General features: G+C 38.6%; 1 protein-coding gene across 2 annotated transcripts; it reads right to left on the reverse strand.

Annotated features, from left to right (window-relative positions):
- Positions 1-5,300: 5,300 nt before the first annotated feature.
- Positions 5,301-14,404, reverse strand: TRAPPC6B (trafficking protein particle complex subunit 6B; the record flags this gene model as incomplete). Of its 2 annotated transcripts, XM_084240564.1 has the most annotated exons (6): positions 5,301-5,332; positions 6,852-6,945; positions 8,206-8,289; positions 8,810-8,927; positions 9,640-9,707; positions 14,324-14,404. In XM_084240564.1, 6 exons carry the CDS (start codon positions 14,402-14,404, stop codon positions 5,301-5,303), a joined length of 477 nt encoding a protein of 158 aa, XP_084096690.1. The 2 variants fall into 2 exon arrangements, with proteins under 2 accessions (XP_084096690.1, XP_084096691.1); XM_084240565.1 differs by lacking the exon at positions 8,206-8,289.
- Between the last annotated feature and the right edge of the window lie 2,335 nt (positions 14,405-16,739).

Below are 16,739 nucleotides of genomic sequence, written 5' to 3' on the forward strand. Positions count from 1 at the left end.
TTTTCTTAAAGATTTATTTATTTGTGCATACAAGAACTGGGGTACAGGCCAGAGGTGTGGGGGTGAAAGGATTCACCAGAGACAGAGTGGGGAACAAAATAGGCAGATCAACTGAAATACACTGCTGAGGGGAACAGCGGGCGAGTTAGGAGAGGTCTGATATGCCATGTGGATAGCTACCTGGCCGGGGATTGAACTCAGCTGCAGTGGCTGCTGATAGCTTCATAGGTTGCATCTTAACCCCGTGGGCCACCAGGGAGGCCCAAGTAGCAAATGTTTCTCAAATAGCGATTTATTAATAGGAAATCTAGAGAAGCTGGCTACTGATTCTGGCTCAGTGACTCCATTATACTAAGGTCTCTGAGAGTCTTTTGGTCTTTCCCTCACAATAACAAGATAGCCATTCCACTTCAAGATAGTGAGTCTGCACCCAAGACAGGAAAGCGGGGAAAGGATACAGAGTCTTCCACAGCTGATCCTTCTCTCATAAAAGCAAAACCTTCTCAGAAATCCCACAACAGATCCCAACATACTTTATTGGCCACGAGTATGTAACATAATTGTCTCCAGCTCCAAAAAGTGGAGTGGGGAAATGAAATTGTAAACTTTTCAAGTCTTTCTAATGGGAGGTTGATACGGAAAACAGAATTAGGAAAAAATGAATTTGACAACTGGTTTTGCCCTTGTAAGAGACCCTACCCCAGAAAGTTAGCAAGTCAATACACATCTCTCTATGAACCATAAAATAACCTTCACCAGACACTGAATCTATTGCCTTGCTTTGACCTTGTACCTCCCATTTTCCAGAACTGTAAAAAATAAATTTGTTTATAAGTCACCCAGTCTATAAAATTCTGTTATCGCTGTCCAAATGACTAAGAAATTTGGAGAAGACATCTCCATACCTGAACCCCCTTAATAAGGTTTGACTACTAGGTATAGAGGGATTGCTGTGTCATGGTTTACATAAGCCACTGACTATCAAGTTTATGTGTGCTCTCCTCATGGTTTATCATTCATCAAGTATAGTTTTCTATTTTTGAAACATACCTGCTCTTTAAAACAAGTTACTATATTGGACCCTTGAAGTCATGCAAAAAAGTTAATGAAATCTAAGTTACTTTCTAATTGCAAAAGGTTCATGAAGCAAAATATACTGTGGAAATTTTTATTCTTTATTTCCATGTTTACACAAAACAGGTAATGTGCTATTTACATAGATTATTTCAATGTTTATACTAATTGTGATTTCTTAATAGGATTTTAACCTGGAGCCTGTGAACTCCAAGGGAAAAAAAATTACGTGTTTTTACACACAAACCATAGTAGTATTTTTTTTCTTTTAAAGATTTATTTATTTATTTGTTTGTTGTTTATACATACAAGCACTGGGTACAGTCAGAAGCGCAGGAGGGTGAGAGAATTCACCAGAGCCAGAGCAGAGAGCAGAGCAGGCAGAAGGACCAAAGTACACTGCTGAGGGGAGCAGCGGGTGGCAGGAGAGGTCTGCGCACCATGTGGGACCCTCCTCCAGTGGCTGGGGAGCAGCCGGGGATTGAACCGGTGCCGCAAAGGCTGCGGGCAGCTTCGCAACCCAGTGCTCAACAGCTGCGCCACCAGGGAGGCCCAGTAGTATATTTTTTCTAAGATTTATTTTATTTATGCATACAAGAGCTGGGGTACAGGCCAGAGGTACGGGGTGTGAGAGGATTCACCAGAGACAGAGTGGGGAACAGAACTGGCATACTGACTGAAGTACACAGCTGAGGGGAGCAGCAGCGGGCAAGTCAGGAAAGGTCTGCTGCGCCACGTGGGTTGCTACCTGGCTGGGGATCGAACTCGTGCTGCAGAGGCTGTGGACAGCTTCATAGGTTGCGTCTTAACACCTTGCGGCACCAGGGAGGCCCCATAGTAGTATTTTTGATACCTGTGACTTTGTTAGCATCAGCTGTCACAAGTGTTACACTGATTTATTGCAGATACTTCAAAATATTCACATTGTAGCTCAAAATAGGGTAGCTATTAAACCCATCTTATAGATCATATGTGATCATGTATAGCTTCTGGTGTCATGTGGGTGGTCACATAAATACAGGCCTGGTGGCCATCACTAAACACTATAGCTGTGATAACTGGTGGTGGTGTCACATTGATGACACAGGTGTCTGCTTTCCCACATCCACTATACATGCTATATACTGAGTCACAAAACTACCCACATAGTTTAATGTTATTATCCAGCTGAATAACAACAGCTATCATATTGATGTCTCTCTAAAAGTAAATTTTAACTTTAATTTGCCTTTAAATATTGTCTAATATAGAAAGCATACAGATGCCTCCCCTAATGCCTTTCTCCATATATATAATTTATATAGCATATTAAATAAGGCTAATTAGATATTTTTTAAAATATTTCTATAACCTTATTTCAGTATGTTTTCTTTGCCATCGTATTTTATTTATACATTAAAAACATTGTGAGAAGGGGATCATAAATACTAAGACTGTCAAATAGGAGGAGTTCATGGCACAATAAAGATTAAGAAAACTGGGCCTTCCCATGGCAGTGGTTGAGCGCTGGGTTGTGAAGCTGCCCGCAGCCTCTGCAGTGCCGGTTCGATCCCCGGCTGCTCCCCGGCCACTGGAGGAGGGTCCCACATGGCGCGCAGACCTCTTCTGCCGCCCGCTGCTCCCCTCAGCAGTGTACTTCGGTCCTTCTGCCTGCTCTGATCCCCACTCTGGCTCTGGTGAATTCTCTCACCCTCCCACGCTTCTGACTCTACCCAGTGTTTGTATAAATAAATAAATAAATCTTTAAAAAAAAAAAGATTAAGAAAACCTACACATAAGCAAATGAGTTTTCACCATTGTCCAGTTCCATCCCAAATATGAGTCCTAGTGTTTTCACCTTCAACATTTCCTCCCAAGAACTCTTGCTTCAAAGGAATTATTATCCAAAAGGGCAGTTTGGATGAGGCTAGATACAGCTTTGGATGAGGGTGAAGTATTGCCTTTGCCATGAGATCTATAGGTGTTGATCTAGATTGTCTTTCTGAAAAACAATGAGATCATTCCTTGCCATGAACAAGGAATACTTATGATCTGTACCACTGGCTTGCCTGCCATATAGCTCAACTGCTTCTGCATGGCACTGGGCATCTTCATGTACAATTCTCTCCAGATGGTACCTTTTTCCCTAACCCGGACACTCTGTTAGTTGACCCTGTGCAGTTCTAGCTTCAGGGCTCCTCCCAGCTGAGGTCACCCTGTAGACTCCTAGGATTTAAAAAAAAAAAAAACATAGCTCAAAAATTAATTGGTTTAACATTTTTTCACCCTAAGTACAAATACATTTATCATGGGGATCATTTTTTTTAAAACCTAACAACAGAAAGCAAAAAATAAAATCTCAAATCTACTGTACAAAACCTCACAGCTTTATGGGCCTCCCCAGTGGTGCAGCAGGTTGAGTGCTGCACTGTGAAGCTGTCTGCAGCCTTTGCAGCATGGGTTCAATTCCCGGCCGGCCAGAGAGAAACCCACATGGCACAGCAGACCTCCCCTGCCCTGCCTGCTGCTCCCCTCAGCAGTGTCTTTGGTCTGTCTGTTTGTTCTGTTCCCCACTCTGTCTCTGGTGAGTTCTCTTGCCTCCCACGCCTCTGAGCTGTACCCCAGTTCTTGTATAAACAAACATATCTTTAAAAAAAACTTTACAGCTTTTTGATATTTATAAATTTATATTCATAATACTATCTACATATTGTATGCACTATCTTGTATGTTACTGTTAATATCAATTAACATCATTCCATGTAATTAAATACATGTAGATCTTTCTCATCCTTACCTGCTTGCACAGTATTTCCTCACACCATATACCAGTACCATAATTTAATCAGGGGCTGTCAATGAACATTAAACCAAATGGTGAAAATCCTTATACATACAAGTTTGCATACTCATTTTCCACCCCAAGCTTGAAATTGACATAGCTTGTGTAAATTTAAGTCAGACAACTGCATTTTGTTATGTGTATATATTGAAAAATGACTACACAATTAGGTTAGTGAACATATCCACCTTCTCACAAAATTAGTTTTTTGTATGTGTGAGAATTTTTTAAAAAAGATTTATTTTTATTTATGCATACAAGTGTCTTCCCCTGCCTCCCCCAGAAAAAAGAAAATTCAATTCTTCCATGCTATGTCTTGTCTAACATTCCCTTTGTCTCTGCTAAGAGAGACTTCTTTTGGCTCCAAATACATACACGATACAAAGCCAAGAGTAAACTGAACAATATGAAGAATTTATTATCTCACAAAACAAAGAGTTCAAAGGTGACCAGAAGCACAATTGGCATCCTGCTGTCCTCAGTGTGATGGTTTTCATCTTCATGTTTGCCCTTTCATGGTCATCAGATGGTGGAGGATGTGAGAGATATGAGTCCTGATCTCAACCCACTGAGAAGATATGGTCCATGAATGAATGTTGGTGTGAATAATCTAATTATCCACCCTCTGCCTTCAAGGAGACTAAACAAGGAATAAAGATGTTAGAACCCTCTCCAGTGCTTCCAGTATGGGGAAAGAAATTGAAAGTGTAGACTGTAACAGGAGTTAAGTATAAAAATAACGTCCTAAAATACCTAATATTCTTTGGCCCTGGAGTCACTGATTTCACAAATTAATCTGTATTTCACTTTACATTAATGGAGTTCTAAGAGACCGAATTCTATTTATCAAATTAAGTTTTTAAGCAATTTTGGCAGTCAGATATTCCTTAACAGTAATAAATTACAAGCAAAAAGATAAAAAATTAAGCTTTAGTGTACTGCTTACTCTTTTAAATAAAACAAATTCATAATCAAAATCTATTCATCCTTACACAGATTATTCTAATAGACACATACTTTTCTTTATGACAATTTATTAAATCCTGAGTTTTGCTTCTCCATCTGTAGTTAAATACACATCACTATCTACAAATTAGAATGTTTAAAATAAGGGTCCCTAATCTTGATATTTAGTTATTTGAAATCAGGTTTTCATTCTGTATAATTTCAGGAAGGTATATTATGAATAGACTTTCTTTATCTGGTCTAACTTGGCCTGTGTTAAACTGATAAAATATCTTACTCCTGCTTAAGAGTGCACATCTCATTTTATAAGTTAGCAAATAGCTTATATCAATACAAATGTTCAAGAATGTAATTAAATAATTGCTCCTTGGAAATACTTTATACATGAATAATTTATCTCTTTACACTGTTGAAGTTTTCCTTGCATTTTCAGTATGTTCTACAGCTTCTGTATCATCACCTGAAATTTACCTAAAAAAGAGAACATGAAAAATATTTCTTTAATATTATATACAGAAAAACAAGCCTAAACAATTTTCTGCTCTATTTAGGAAATAGTTTTAATCAAGAAAGTTGATATGTCAAGCAAATCTTATCACTTCACAGTATCTGACAAAGTCAGTTCCTTTCATGAGCTGGTAGTTCATTGCTAATTACCATTGTGAAAAGAAAGGAAATACAATGCAATTCAAGTAAATTTTATTCTTGGTTGGTAGTTCTGGTAAAAAGATGTGTTGCAGAGTTTACTGAAGGCCTCCCTGGTGGCACAAGGGGTTAAGATGAAACCTATGAAGCAGCCACTGTAGCACAAGTTCAGTCACCAGCCAGCCAGGGAGCAACTCACATGGCGCAGCAGACCTCTCCTGACTCACCCCCTGCTCCCCTTAGCAGTGTACTTCAGTCAATCCACCTGTTCTGTTCCCCATTCTGTCTCTGATGAATCCTCTCACCCCCACCACCCCTGCACCTCTGGCCTGTACCCCAGTTCTTGTGTGCATAAATAAATAAAAATCTTAAAAAAAAAAGTTTACTGATTAAAAACTAGTAGTCTTTATACAATTTGGAGAACTGTTAAGAAGACATTTTCAATGCTAGAAGGGAGTTTGCTATCTTAAAAGTATTACAGATAATTTTCCTTTAAAAGTTAATAATCATGGGCCTCCCCAGTGGCGCAGCGGTTGAGCGCTGGGTTGCGAAGCTGCCCGCAGCCTTTGCGGCACCGGTTCGATCCCTGGCTGCTCCCCGGCCACCGGAGGAGGGTCCCACATGGCGCGCAGACCTCTCCTGCCGCCCGCTGCTTCCCTCAGCAGTGTACTTCGGTCCTTCTGCCTGCTCTGCTCCCCGCTCTGGCTCTGGTGAATTCTCTCACCCTCCCACGCTTCTGACTGTACCCAGCGCTTGCATCAATCAATCAATAAATAAATCTTTAAAAAAAAAAATAAATAAAAAAATAAAAGTTAATAATCATGCTTAAACTATCTTATAAATTTGAATTTCTAGCACATTTTCTTTTAATTTTTCAGAGATTTATTTTATTTATTTATACACATAAGAACTGTGGTGTTAGCCAGAGTTATGGGGATGAGAGGATTCATCAGAGACAAAGTGGATGTACTAAAATACATTGCTGAGGGGAGCAGCAGGTGACACAGGAGAGGTCTGCTGTGCTATGTGGGGCAGCTCCCTGGCTGGGGAACCAACTCATGCTGCAGAGGCTGCGGATTGCTTCATAATGCTGAGACTTAACCCTTTGGGGCTCCAGGGAGGCCCTCATTGTCCATTATAAATTAAAAATGGACAAAATGATTTTTTAAAAAATCAAAATAGTTGTAAGTATGTTATATATTACTCCATTGTTAAAATAGAGAACAACAAAATGAAATGGCTTTAGCATTTTTAATTTCCTCTAAGTTAATAAAAACCAAAAACAAACACCAGACTTGAAAAATAATCACTATAAACATTTGTAAAGAAATGTGAATTCACTTACAGGCAGGCATTGAAGACACTTCAGCTGTTACAATACTTTTTATCCCCAAGTTTGATAAGCCACCTCTGATTAAGCCACATGTAAATGCTAAATACTAAAAGGAACAAAGCATGTAAAAAAAATATTAAGGATTCAATGAGATAGTAAAACTATTAAATATGACATTTAGTAAAACCTTACTAGCTATTAATAAGTTATTGCTATTTAAAAAGGATGGAAGAATTTGTCAAAGTATTGAAAATTTTCATTGTTAGATGATTTCCCAGATAACTGACAAATAAAACACAGACACATAACTTTATAAATACAAATAAAACACATAAACAAATAAAACACAGACACATAACTTTATAACAAATAAAACACAGACACATAACACATAACTGACAAATAAAACACAGACACATAACTCTGTCAACTGGTGCTCTTATCTGGAGCTCTTGTCTAGGACTCTACTCTTACTGAATCTACAGTAAGTGACAAGAATAAAAGGGTAGCTGGTTAGAACTAGTTCTAGAGGCGACAAAGGTAGCTTGTACTTAATGTCAGTGCTCCCTAAAAGGCTTCTAATTAGACTTTCCACATGGAGTGCTTGGGCTGTCTCTGATGCTTTCACCTCCCATAGTCCTTGCCCATTTTCTAAGCCTTTCCATTAATTCTATCAATAAGTGTAGAACTTAGCTTAAAATGTACATTTATTTGGTCCTGAGTGCATACTTTTTCCACTACACCTATAATGCAGTTGTGTTAAGATAATTTAGGTATAGACAAATTTTTACAAATAACAGCTTTTACTACCCCCTGATATTTTCCACTTTAATGGAACCCTTACATTAAAACTTTCCAGCTTTCTTTAAACTTACTGATTTCTACATGAGTTTGAAAAACAAAAACGATAGGAACCGGAAAGACAGATACACCTAACATAAAACATGTAATCTTATAAACAAATGTTAACTACCTAGAAAAAAAATGAATCTACTACAAAGATGATAAATTCTGAGGTGGATGATTCTGCATGGTTAATATCAGTTTTATAAGCTTGAGTATCTTTTCTGATGCACTTATGCTAATTCAAGAATCTACCATTAATGTACATTTCGGGTATTTAGTTGTTATGTTCTTTAATTGGTCATTATAAGCTTATTTAGCTATAATTTAATATTATCTTAATATGATGAATATTGAATATTTATTTTCTATTTCTATTTCATAGAAAAATGTTTACACACAAAAAAGTATACCTGTAAAATCTGTTTTAAATTCAAAGTCAGTTGTGATTGGCATTATAATTTTCCTTATATTTCTACTCTTTTCATAATAGAAAACCCTCATCTTATATTCCATTAAATACCTTAGATGCATGTTCTAAATATTGTTTTCCTGCAGACATCTGAGTAAGCAGACGAAATTTATTATCCTGAAGTACATAGATGCCCTGTTCCAAAAATAGAAAAAAAATCCAAAGTCAATAGTATGTATTCCTTAAAAATTATCTCTCCACTTTAAAACAATTTAACTTTTTAAAAGTCATTAAAATTCTCCTTTCCATTGGTCAAATTTTCTTTATATGAATGAGTTTTGCAATGTTCAAGCTAAAGGGTTTTTCAGTATTTTATAACACTAGCATTTAATGAAAGCTTGTAGGTAGTGAAGACAAATACTCATAAAGCAGTGCCTATTCTTAAAGAACTCACAGTCTAGTACAAAGGAATCAGAAGTACAAATTTTGATAAAATTAACAGTTACGTATTACTAACACATATCTAAAAGGCAATAATCAGAGTCATTTTTTCCTAGTAGCATTTCAAGTACTTCCAAGCTAAGGTTAGTATTGTGTATGAAAAAAATGAATTATATTCATAATTTTACTAGAAATTATTTTAAGTTTTAATAAGTACATCATTAATAGAACATTTTTATCAAGTTTAAAAATAGGCCTTAAATTATATAAATACCTGATGGTTTGTCCTTAGATTGTCGATTTGTTTCTTGAATACTGTAGTCCAAAAATCTTTACAAACAAACTTCATGATATCTAACTCATCCTTGAACCTTGCAGTATCTTTTGTAAACCTAAAAAGATCAACTAGAAGTAAGAGTATTTTTCCTCCTCAAAGAAAAGAAGGGCCAATGATTAATAATTTCCAAATGCCAGGGCAGCATTTATTCAGTCACAAAGTGATAAGCAACAAGTAGATCCCATTTCAATGGATTCAATTTGGTTATATAACTATGGGGCTAAAATTCTAATTATTCTAACGCTAAGCTGTAATTTAGGTACTATTAATTTTAGTGTACACACAAAAGCTGGGCGTGGTCATGAGGGATAGTAAAACATAATCTGAGTTCTACCCTTTTGATAGTGAGAAACCAATAATAAAAGGAATTTATATATAAATTGGATGATTAGTACACTTATAAACAGACTAAGACATATCTATCTTCATGTATTTAAACAAAATCCCATTTAGGTTAAAAAACCTATTAGATCTTATTAAGTAGGTAATATAACAAGATTTTTATGTATTTGTTTTAGCATACCAAACTTTTCAGGAAAAAAGTCTAAAACATAAAACACACTGTCTTCAAATATCAAACATAGAAGTTGTGAAACGAGTTAAAATAACATGAGATCTAAACGGAGATTTTAACCTGTGATTTAAAGAACAGAGAATAAAATTTGGGAATTAAATTTACAGTATCTCAAGTTTTATGCAATCTTTTGAAATGCATCATCTTTGTCATAACCTACCTGGAAGAAAATTTTCAAATCCATACTGCTCACCTTTCTATCAATCCTTGTCCCACTCGAAACCCCATGTTTTCCAACTTAGTGATACAGCGTCCATTTTCCTATTAAAAAAAGTATGTACTTTGAGATGCCTGAATGTTAGTATTCGAAAGTTGTTTTAAAACCTTGGCTAAGGGCCTCCCTGGTGACGCAGTGGGTTGAGTGCAGTGCTGTGCAGCTGTCTGCAGCCTCTGCAGCGTGGGTTCGATTCCCACCTGGCCAGGGAGATACCCACATGGTGCAGCAGACCTCTCCTATCTCACCCACTGCTCCCCTCAGTAATGCTTTCGGTCCATCTGCCTGTTTTGCTCCCCGCTCTGTCTCTGGTGAATCCTCTTACCCACCACACCTCTGGCCTGTACCCCAGCTATTGTATAAATAAAAAAATAAATAGATCTTTTAAAAAAACACACACAAAAAAAAACCTTGGCTAAAAATATTAATGTAAATATCTTTTTTTCACTGAAACAAAAAAAAGGAATCATATTTTCTTAGTATTTTTTTTAAAGATTTATTTATTTATGCCTACAAGAACTGGGGTGTAGGCCAGAGGTGCAGGGTGCGGGGTGATAATAGGATTCACCAGAGACAGTGGGAAGCAGAACAGGCAGATCTGTTCTGAACACAGCAGTGAAATACACTACTAGGGGAACAGTGGGTGAGACAGGAGGGGTCTATCACGTCATGTGGGTTATCTCCCGGGCTAGGGATTGAACTCAGGCCCTCATGGTGAGGCTTAGAGGGTCTTCGTGGTGGTGAGACTTAACTTCTAGGCCACCAGGCCCTAAATCTATACTTCTAATAGAGATTTTATTGAACATAGCCATCTAGAGGTCCCATAGGAAGTCAAAATGGTATGATCTTAATGTACTAGCTTGTTCCTCCAAAATTCCCTAACTTCACTGAATAGTTTCACTACCCACTACCCCAACTAGAAAACTTACTTCACCAACTAACTCAAGAGACAACTCTTTGCTTCCAACTCCTTCACACAGGCTGCAGTCCTGTAGAGCCTATCATCCACATGTTTCTCAAAACCCATCTTCATCTTTACTGCTGAAGCTAGCCTTTATCATGTCTCCTGGTTTTCAACTTCCAATGGATTTTCTTGTCTCTAGTTTTTTTCTTCCTTTGATTTTACCTTCTGTATTTCTGGCATAGACATTCTAAAAAACAAATCATATTTCTCTACAGAATCTTTCAACTTCCCCACACTTTTCTTCAAAATAAAGTCCAATTCCTTAGCATAGCGTTATATATCTTTCCTTAAATGATCCCTGGCTAGCTAACCGAATTCACTATGAGCCACATATCCACAAACGTCCTTCCCTCTATCATTCTGAAATTGCTGCAGCAACTCCAGAATGTCATGCTTTTTTCTGCCTCCATATGTTTGCACATGCTATTTGCTCCCTAGACTGCTCATCCTTTCAATTCAGCCCAAGTATTATGTCCTCCCAGAGCCTTCCCTGACACCCCCTTTGAACCCAATGCTGTCATCACACTCTGCACATACATCTATTATTGTACCTTTTCTTGGTTTTTCTGTTATACTCCACACTTACCCACAAACTTGCCCATGTATAATGGGTACCAGTAAGTCATAATGCTCTTTGTGGAACACTCTGCTCTTTATAGAATCACCCAGAAACACAGCAATTAGCAGGAAATATGCTGAGATATTCCCAAATCCTATCGTTAAGAGTCTTTAAAGTAAGTCTAATAAATACCTTCTGATGTCACTACTTATTCATTCACTTTGGCATCTATGAGTGCTCACTAGTAGGAACCAAATTTTTAAAAGAAATTTTAAAAAATTATTTCCCCAAGTCAATAAATATTTAATTATTCATTTATTTTGCGATTTAATTCCTCTTCAAGCATAGTTTCACAATCATTGAATTGGAAAGTGAGAACAATATTTCTTTCATTTATTTCACTTCAAAGCTATGGTTTTATGGGGCCTCCCTGGTGGTGCAAGGGGTTAAGTCTCAGCACTATGAAGCTATCAACAGCTACTGCAGCACAAGTTCGATCCCTAGCCAGGGATCAAATAGACTAATACACATATGGTGCAGCAGACCTCTCTTGTCTCGCCCACTGCTCCCCTCAGCAGTGTATTTCTGTCAATCCACCTGTTCTGCTCCCCACTCAGTCTCTGGTGAATCCAACCACTCCCCAACCCTGACACTTCTGGCCTATACCCAATTCCCGGATGCATAAATAAATCTTTTTTAAAAAACCTATTATTTTATGTATGAAAAAAAGATACAAAACATTTCTGGATGACAGTATTATGGGAGTTTTTCTCACATTTTTTATTGTGAAAAATTTGAAGCACACTAATTCACACACCTAAATTCAACACATATTCTAATTAAATCTGCCATGTAACTTTTTAAAAATCATTTTTGTTTATATGTAGTTGATTTCAAGTTTTTGCATGCCATAAACAAGCTGCAATAGGAGAGTTATTTGTAAATGTTTCAAAATTTATGGATTTCCTTTTTGATGTGACTAGCACACCTCCTAAAGCTGGCTGTCAAGATCACAAAAATTATTTTTTATTTTTGTTAATTCATTGGGGGAAAAAAGAGGAATTAAAAAAAAATACTTCCTGAGCAAGAGATGGAAAAGGAAAAAAAGAAGAGAAGAGAACTTACTGTACATGTCCAGGGGACAGGGAGCCCGAAATTTATGATAAAGAGTAAACAGGTTAGGGATAATGTATTGCTAATTATTCTTTAAGGAAAAGGTAAAAGGAAGGCTGGTTCAGCACAAATAGCAAATATGTGCTACTCAGTACCAAGCATAGTTTCTTAATATTAGTATCTACTCATTGATGATAAAGTCAAAAGTTTGTCGCTTAAGATAAAAAGCTCCATTACAAATGGGTCTGAATAAGGGGAATTTGCTTTATTTCCAAGATTTTTCTTGATGGCTTCCTAATGACATATGCAAATACATCTATGTATATCTGTCATAAGCTGAATGTTTGTATTTCCCCCTCCCCCAAACTCTTATGAGATCCTAACCCCAGGTTAGGGGGGAGGGTCATTCTGTCATAAGAATGGAGCCCTCATGACAGAGGGATAAGAATGGGATTAGTGTCAAAGAGACCTCAGTGCTAGCCAGTCTCCTTCTGCCATGTGAGACACAGACTAAAGACATCCAGGGAAGGACTTCACCAGATAGGAAAGCTACTGATATCTCGGTCCTGAACATTTTGGACTCCAGAACTCTAAGAAATAAATTTGTTTTTTATAAGTCACCCAGTCTATGGCATTTTGTTACAGCAGCTCAAATAGACTAATACACTATCCTTCTTATAGTTTACAAACTGGCAGTACCTTTTCCTGGATGTCCTATAGACACCTCAAAATTTCAACCTGTCCAAAATATAATTGCCTTCACTTCTTTCATTTGTATTCCCTGCCCATCCTATCAGCTGCTCAAGCTAAACATCTGGGGGTAATTTTCAATTCTTCTATATCTAAGTCCTAGATTTTCTACCGGTCTATCAAACCTGATCTCTCCTCCTCACTATCCCTGTCTTAATTGAGATCTTCATCTTTTGATGTATTCAGGCAATAAAGGACAAACTTAAAGAGAATCTTCCCTCTCAAATCCAAACATCAGATTATCTTTCTAAAGAAGTAAAAGGGGAGGGGGGGGCATGTCAGGCCACTCCTTAGAAAAATCACTGAGAAGATCCAAATTTTTAATCATACAAGACTCTTTCTAGCTCAGCTCTCAATAATCACTCTCCTTCCACTTAATATAAGTCAGAGTGAAATGTTTAAGCGTATTTAAATACATCATACTCTCACACCTTTATATTTGCATTTGATGTTTTTCCTCCCCCACTTCCATCCCTCTGGAACGTCAGAATTATAGAAAGGGGGGCTTCTGACTTGAGCTTGACTTTATGTGATAAGGACCATTACAACCACATGACTCTCTACCTAATTACCACCTAACACTTTATTCATTGAACTATTTCCCAACATCTTTGGGATAGGGATTTTATTTTCTTCATCTAGCTGAGTGTCAGACCCATAATACATGCTTACTAAATATTTTATGAATGATTCAATGAGTGACTGAACATTCTATTACAAGTAACTTTGCGGAATGGGGTTACTTGACATATCACTAAGCTGACATATTACTAAGTATTTTTTCAATCAATTAAACTATTTCCTGATTACAGTAACATCTGCAAACTTTCCTTTATTTTGCCTTCAAATCTCATTAGACTTTTATTTTAGTTCCCTGAAGTGGTACTGGTATTGGAGGTTAGGAATAGGTAGGGAGAACAAGATTCTCAGGCTGTGACAGATCTGTCCCATGGAAGGCTCGGAAGTGCTGCAAGTGAGAGGAGAATTAAGCAGGGGTGTCAAAATAAGCTGTACAGCCAACCCTGCCGTAAATTATAGTAAGAGCAACACTAAAAGTAGGGTCTGTGGTCTGCAGGACACAGGTTTGGAAATGGACAAGATGTATCAAATTAAGTAAGATGGGAAAGAGAAGAGACAGGTTCTAGAACTGAGGATACCAGCTCGTCTGCACCTCGGAAAGCTTTGAGGACAGGACAGGACAGGGATTGAAGGAAACTGAGGGAAAGCAAGTAGTGTCACCTCAAAAGAATCTAAAAGGTGTGTGTGGCATCACTCACCACCTCCCCCTGCTCCGCGGACTTGTAAACTCCAGACACCATCTCGTTATGGAGAAGTAAAAACAACGCCTCGTCCGCCATTTCCTGTTTATTCTTCAAGCGCCTGGGTCAGCTCCCGTTTGGGCCGGGTGCTGGGGTTCCGGTCGGCTCGAGGGCGGTTTGGACCGCACCGCCGCTCCGTCAGTCCGCGGCCGGATCCAGGTTGCTAGGAGACCACGGAATTCACCGGGCTTCCGAAAGGCTGGCACCAGGGCGCGCCGGGCACCAGGACAAGCCCACCCCAGGGCCACCCCTTGGGCCCAAAAAGCCTCTGACCGGAGCAACAACCAAATCCGGCCCGCGGGCCCGATCGGTCCCTGGACGAGGGGCGGAAACAGCAACTTCCGGTCCCCTCTACCCCGGCATCCCGCCAGCTCTATGGTCGCAGAGCTACTTCCCGAGGGGAACGGCGGACGCCCAGTCAGGAGGAACGTGCCGCCCCCTTGTGAGGGAGGAGGCGGAGCGTGGTGAGAAAGATGAGAATGAAGCGCGGACCCGCGGCCCTCTGTTAATGAGTTCTGAATTAGGAGAAATGACAAAAATGGCTATTATCTTCATCAAAATCTCCCACTTCTTGCCATATTCTCAGGATGAAAGGTTCTAAAAGTGCAAAATCAGGGCTTCCCTGGTGGTGCAAGGGGTTAAGCACCGCACTGTGAAGCAATCCGCAGCCTCTGCAGCACGAGTTCGATCCTGCTGGCTAGGGAGCAGCCCACATGGCGCTGCAGACCTCTCCTGTCTTGCCTGCTGCTAGTGTACTTCAGTCGGTCTGCCTGTTCTGGTCCCCACTCTGTCTCTGGTGAGTCCTCTCATGCCCCACCCACGTCTCTGGCCTATACCCCAGCTTGTATGCATAAATAAATCTTTTTTTAAAAAAGGGGGGATCAGCTATACATGTTAGATATTTTGAGAAATTATCCCACCACTCCTTAATGGATTAAGCCTGGATATGCAAAAAGATTTAGAACGTTACTGGGAGCAGTAAAGGGATAACGGGGATGGAGTAAGTGTAGAATAAGATACATATAACAAAAAAAAAAAAAACAGAATTAGGTGAATGGAAAAGTGTTAAAGACTTAAGGGATGAGTTCTAAGAACCTAAAGTGAATGTGGGAACTCCTACAAAGGTGCAAATGCATATGCTAGGTCATATGCACATCTTAAATTTGAAGGACCCTGGCTTAAATGCGTTGCTTAGCCTCTAATTAGTTCTTCCTTAATTCACAAAGGTTTTTCCAATTCGTTGCCTCTCTACTTTAACATATTGAATTTTCTTAACTTGCTAACAACCTCTAAGTTCTTGATATATGTTTTTCGCAAGAATTTTAAGATGATATTACATAACTGGAATTATAGAAGCTTTTTTTTGTTTCTCCCAATGGGTAAGTCAATTTATTCAATCATCACATAAATCAAGAATTCCACCTTTGTTTAATGCCTAAAAAGTATCATTTTGAAGAGTTTTGCAGTCATAATCTCAATTTTTCCAACACCAAATTTTCCATAAATGACATCAGTTCTTTTATATGCTGATTGCACTTTACCACCCCCTCAAGAAAGAGGAATCCAAGCTCACGACTTGAGGTCAAAGAGTATGCAACTGACTAATTTACTAAGGTTGGGTTTTCAAACTATAACAACATGTGTTTCTTAGACTATTTTAGAGAACTGTGGTGGAACTAATATTGGAGTACTTACTGAATGTCAAGTATAGCACTTCACTGATTCACTTCCATAAAGCAAACAAATTGCCCAGTACCCTAGCAATAGATCTGATAGAAGCAGGAATAGATTCTGTTTTTGGTTGACTCTAAAAGCATTTCCCCCATGAAAACATTGTTATACTTAGTGATTAGATCTACTGGCTTTATGTACTGCCTGCTCACTACACAAGGTTGTGTTGTTACAGCACAGGGAGAGGGGCACCACAGGCCCTGCAAAACTGCCTGCTCTAAATATGTTCTGCCATCCGTGGCATCAACACAAAAACGAGACTTTAATGAAAAGGAACTTTAATACAATTAGTAAACAATACAGGAAAGACAAAGAATATAGTTTCTAAATCAAGCACCCAGAGTTACTCATCCCCTCGTGGGTAAAAGTCCACCCAAACAGGATTGGCCCAGAGCAAGGCCCTGAACACCTGCCAGAACTCTAAAGCACCTTTCAGTGGGGACCCACAAAAAGGATCAGAAACAACTATACAAGTCTGGGAGGAAAAGAGCAAAATCAAAATCAAGATAAAAGCTGCCATTGTTATCCTCCCCATGGGTCTGTCTCCCACATCTGTTTCAATCAGTCCACGACCAAAAGGTAAGGTAGTTTCTTAACTTTCTCTCTATTCCATGTGCCTCCTCCAGATCTCCGTCTGACTATC

Source organism: Talpa europaea (genome assembly GCF_964194135.1).
Source record: "Talpa europaea genome assembly, chromosome: 8".
In the NCBI taxonomy this organism is placed as follows: domain Eukaryota; kingdom Metazoa; phylum Chordata; class Mammalia; order Eulipotyphla; family Talpidae; genus Talpa; species Talpa europaea.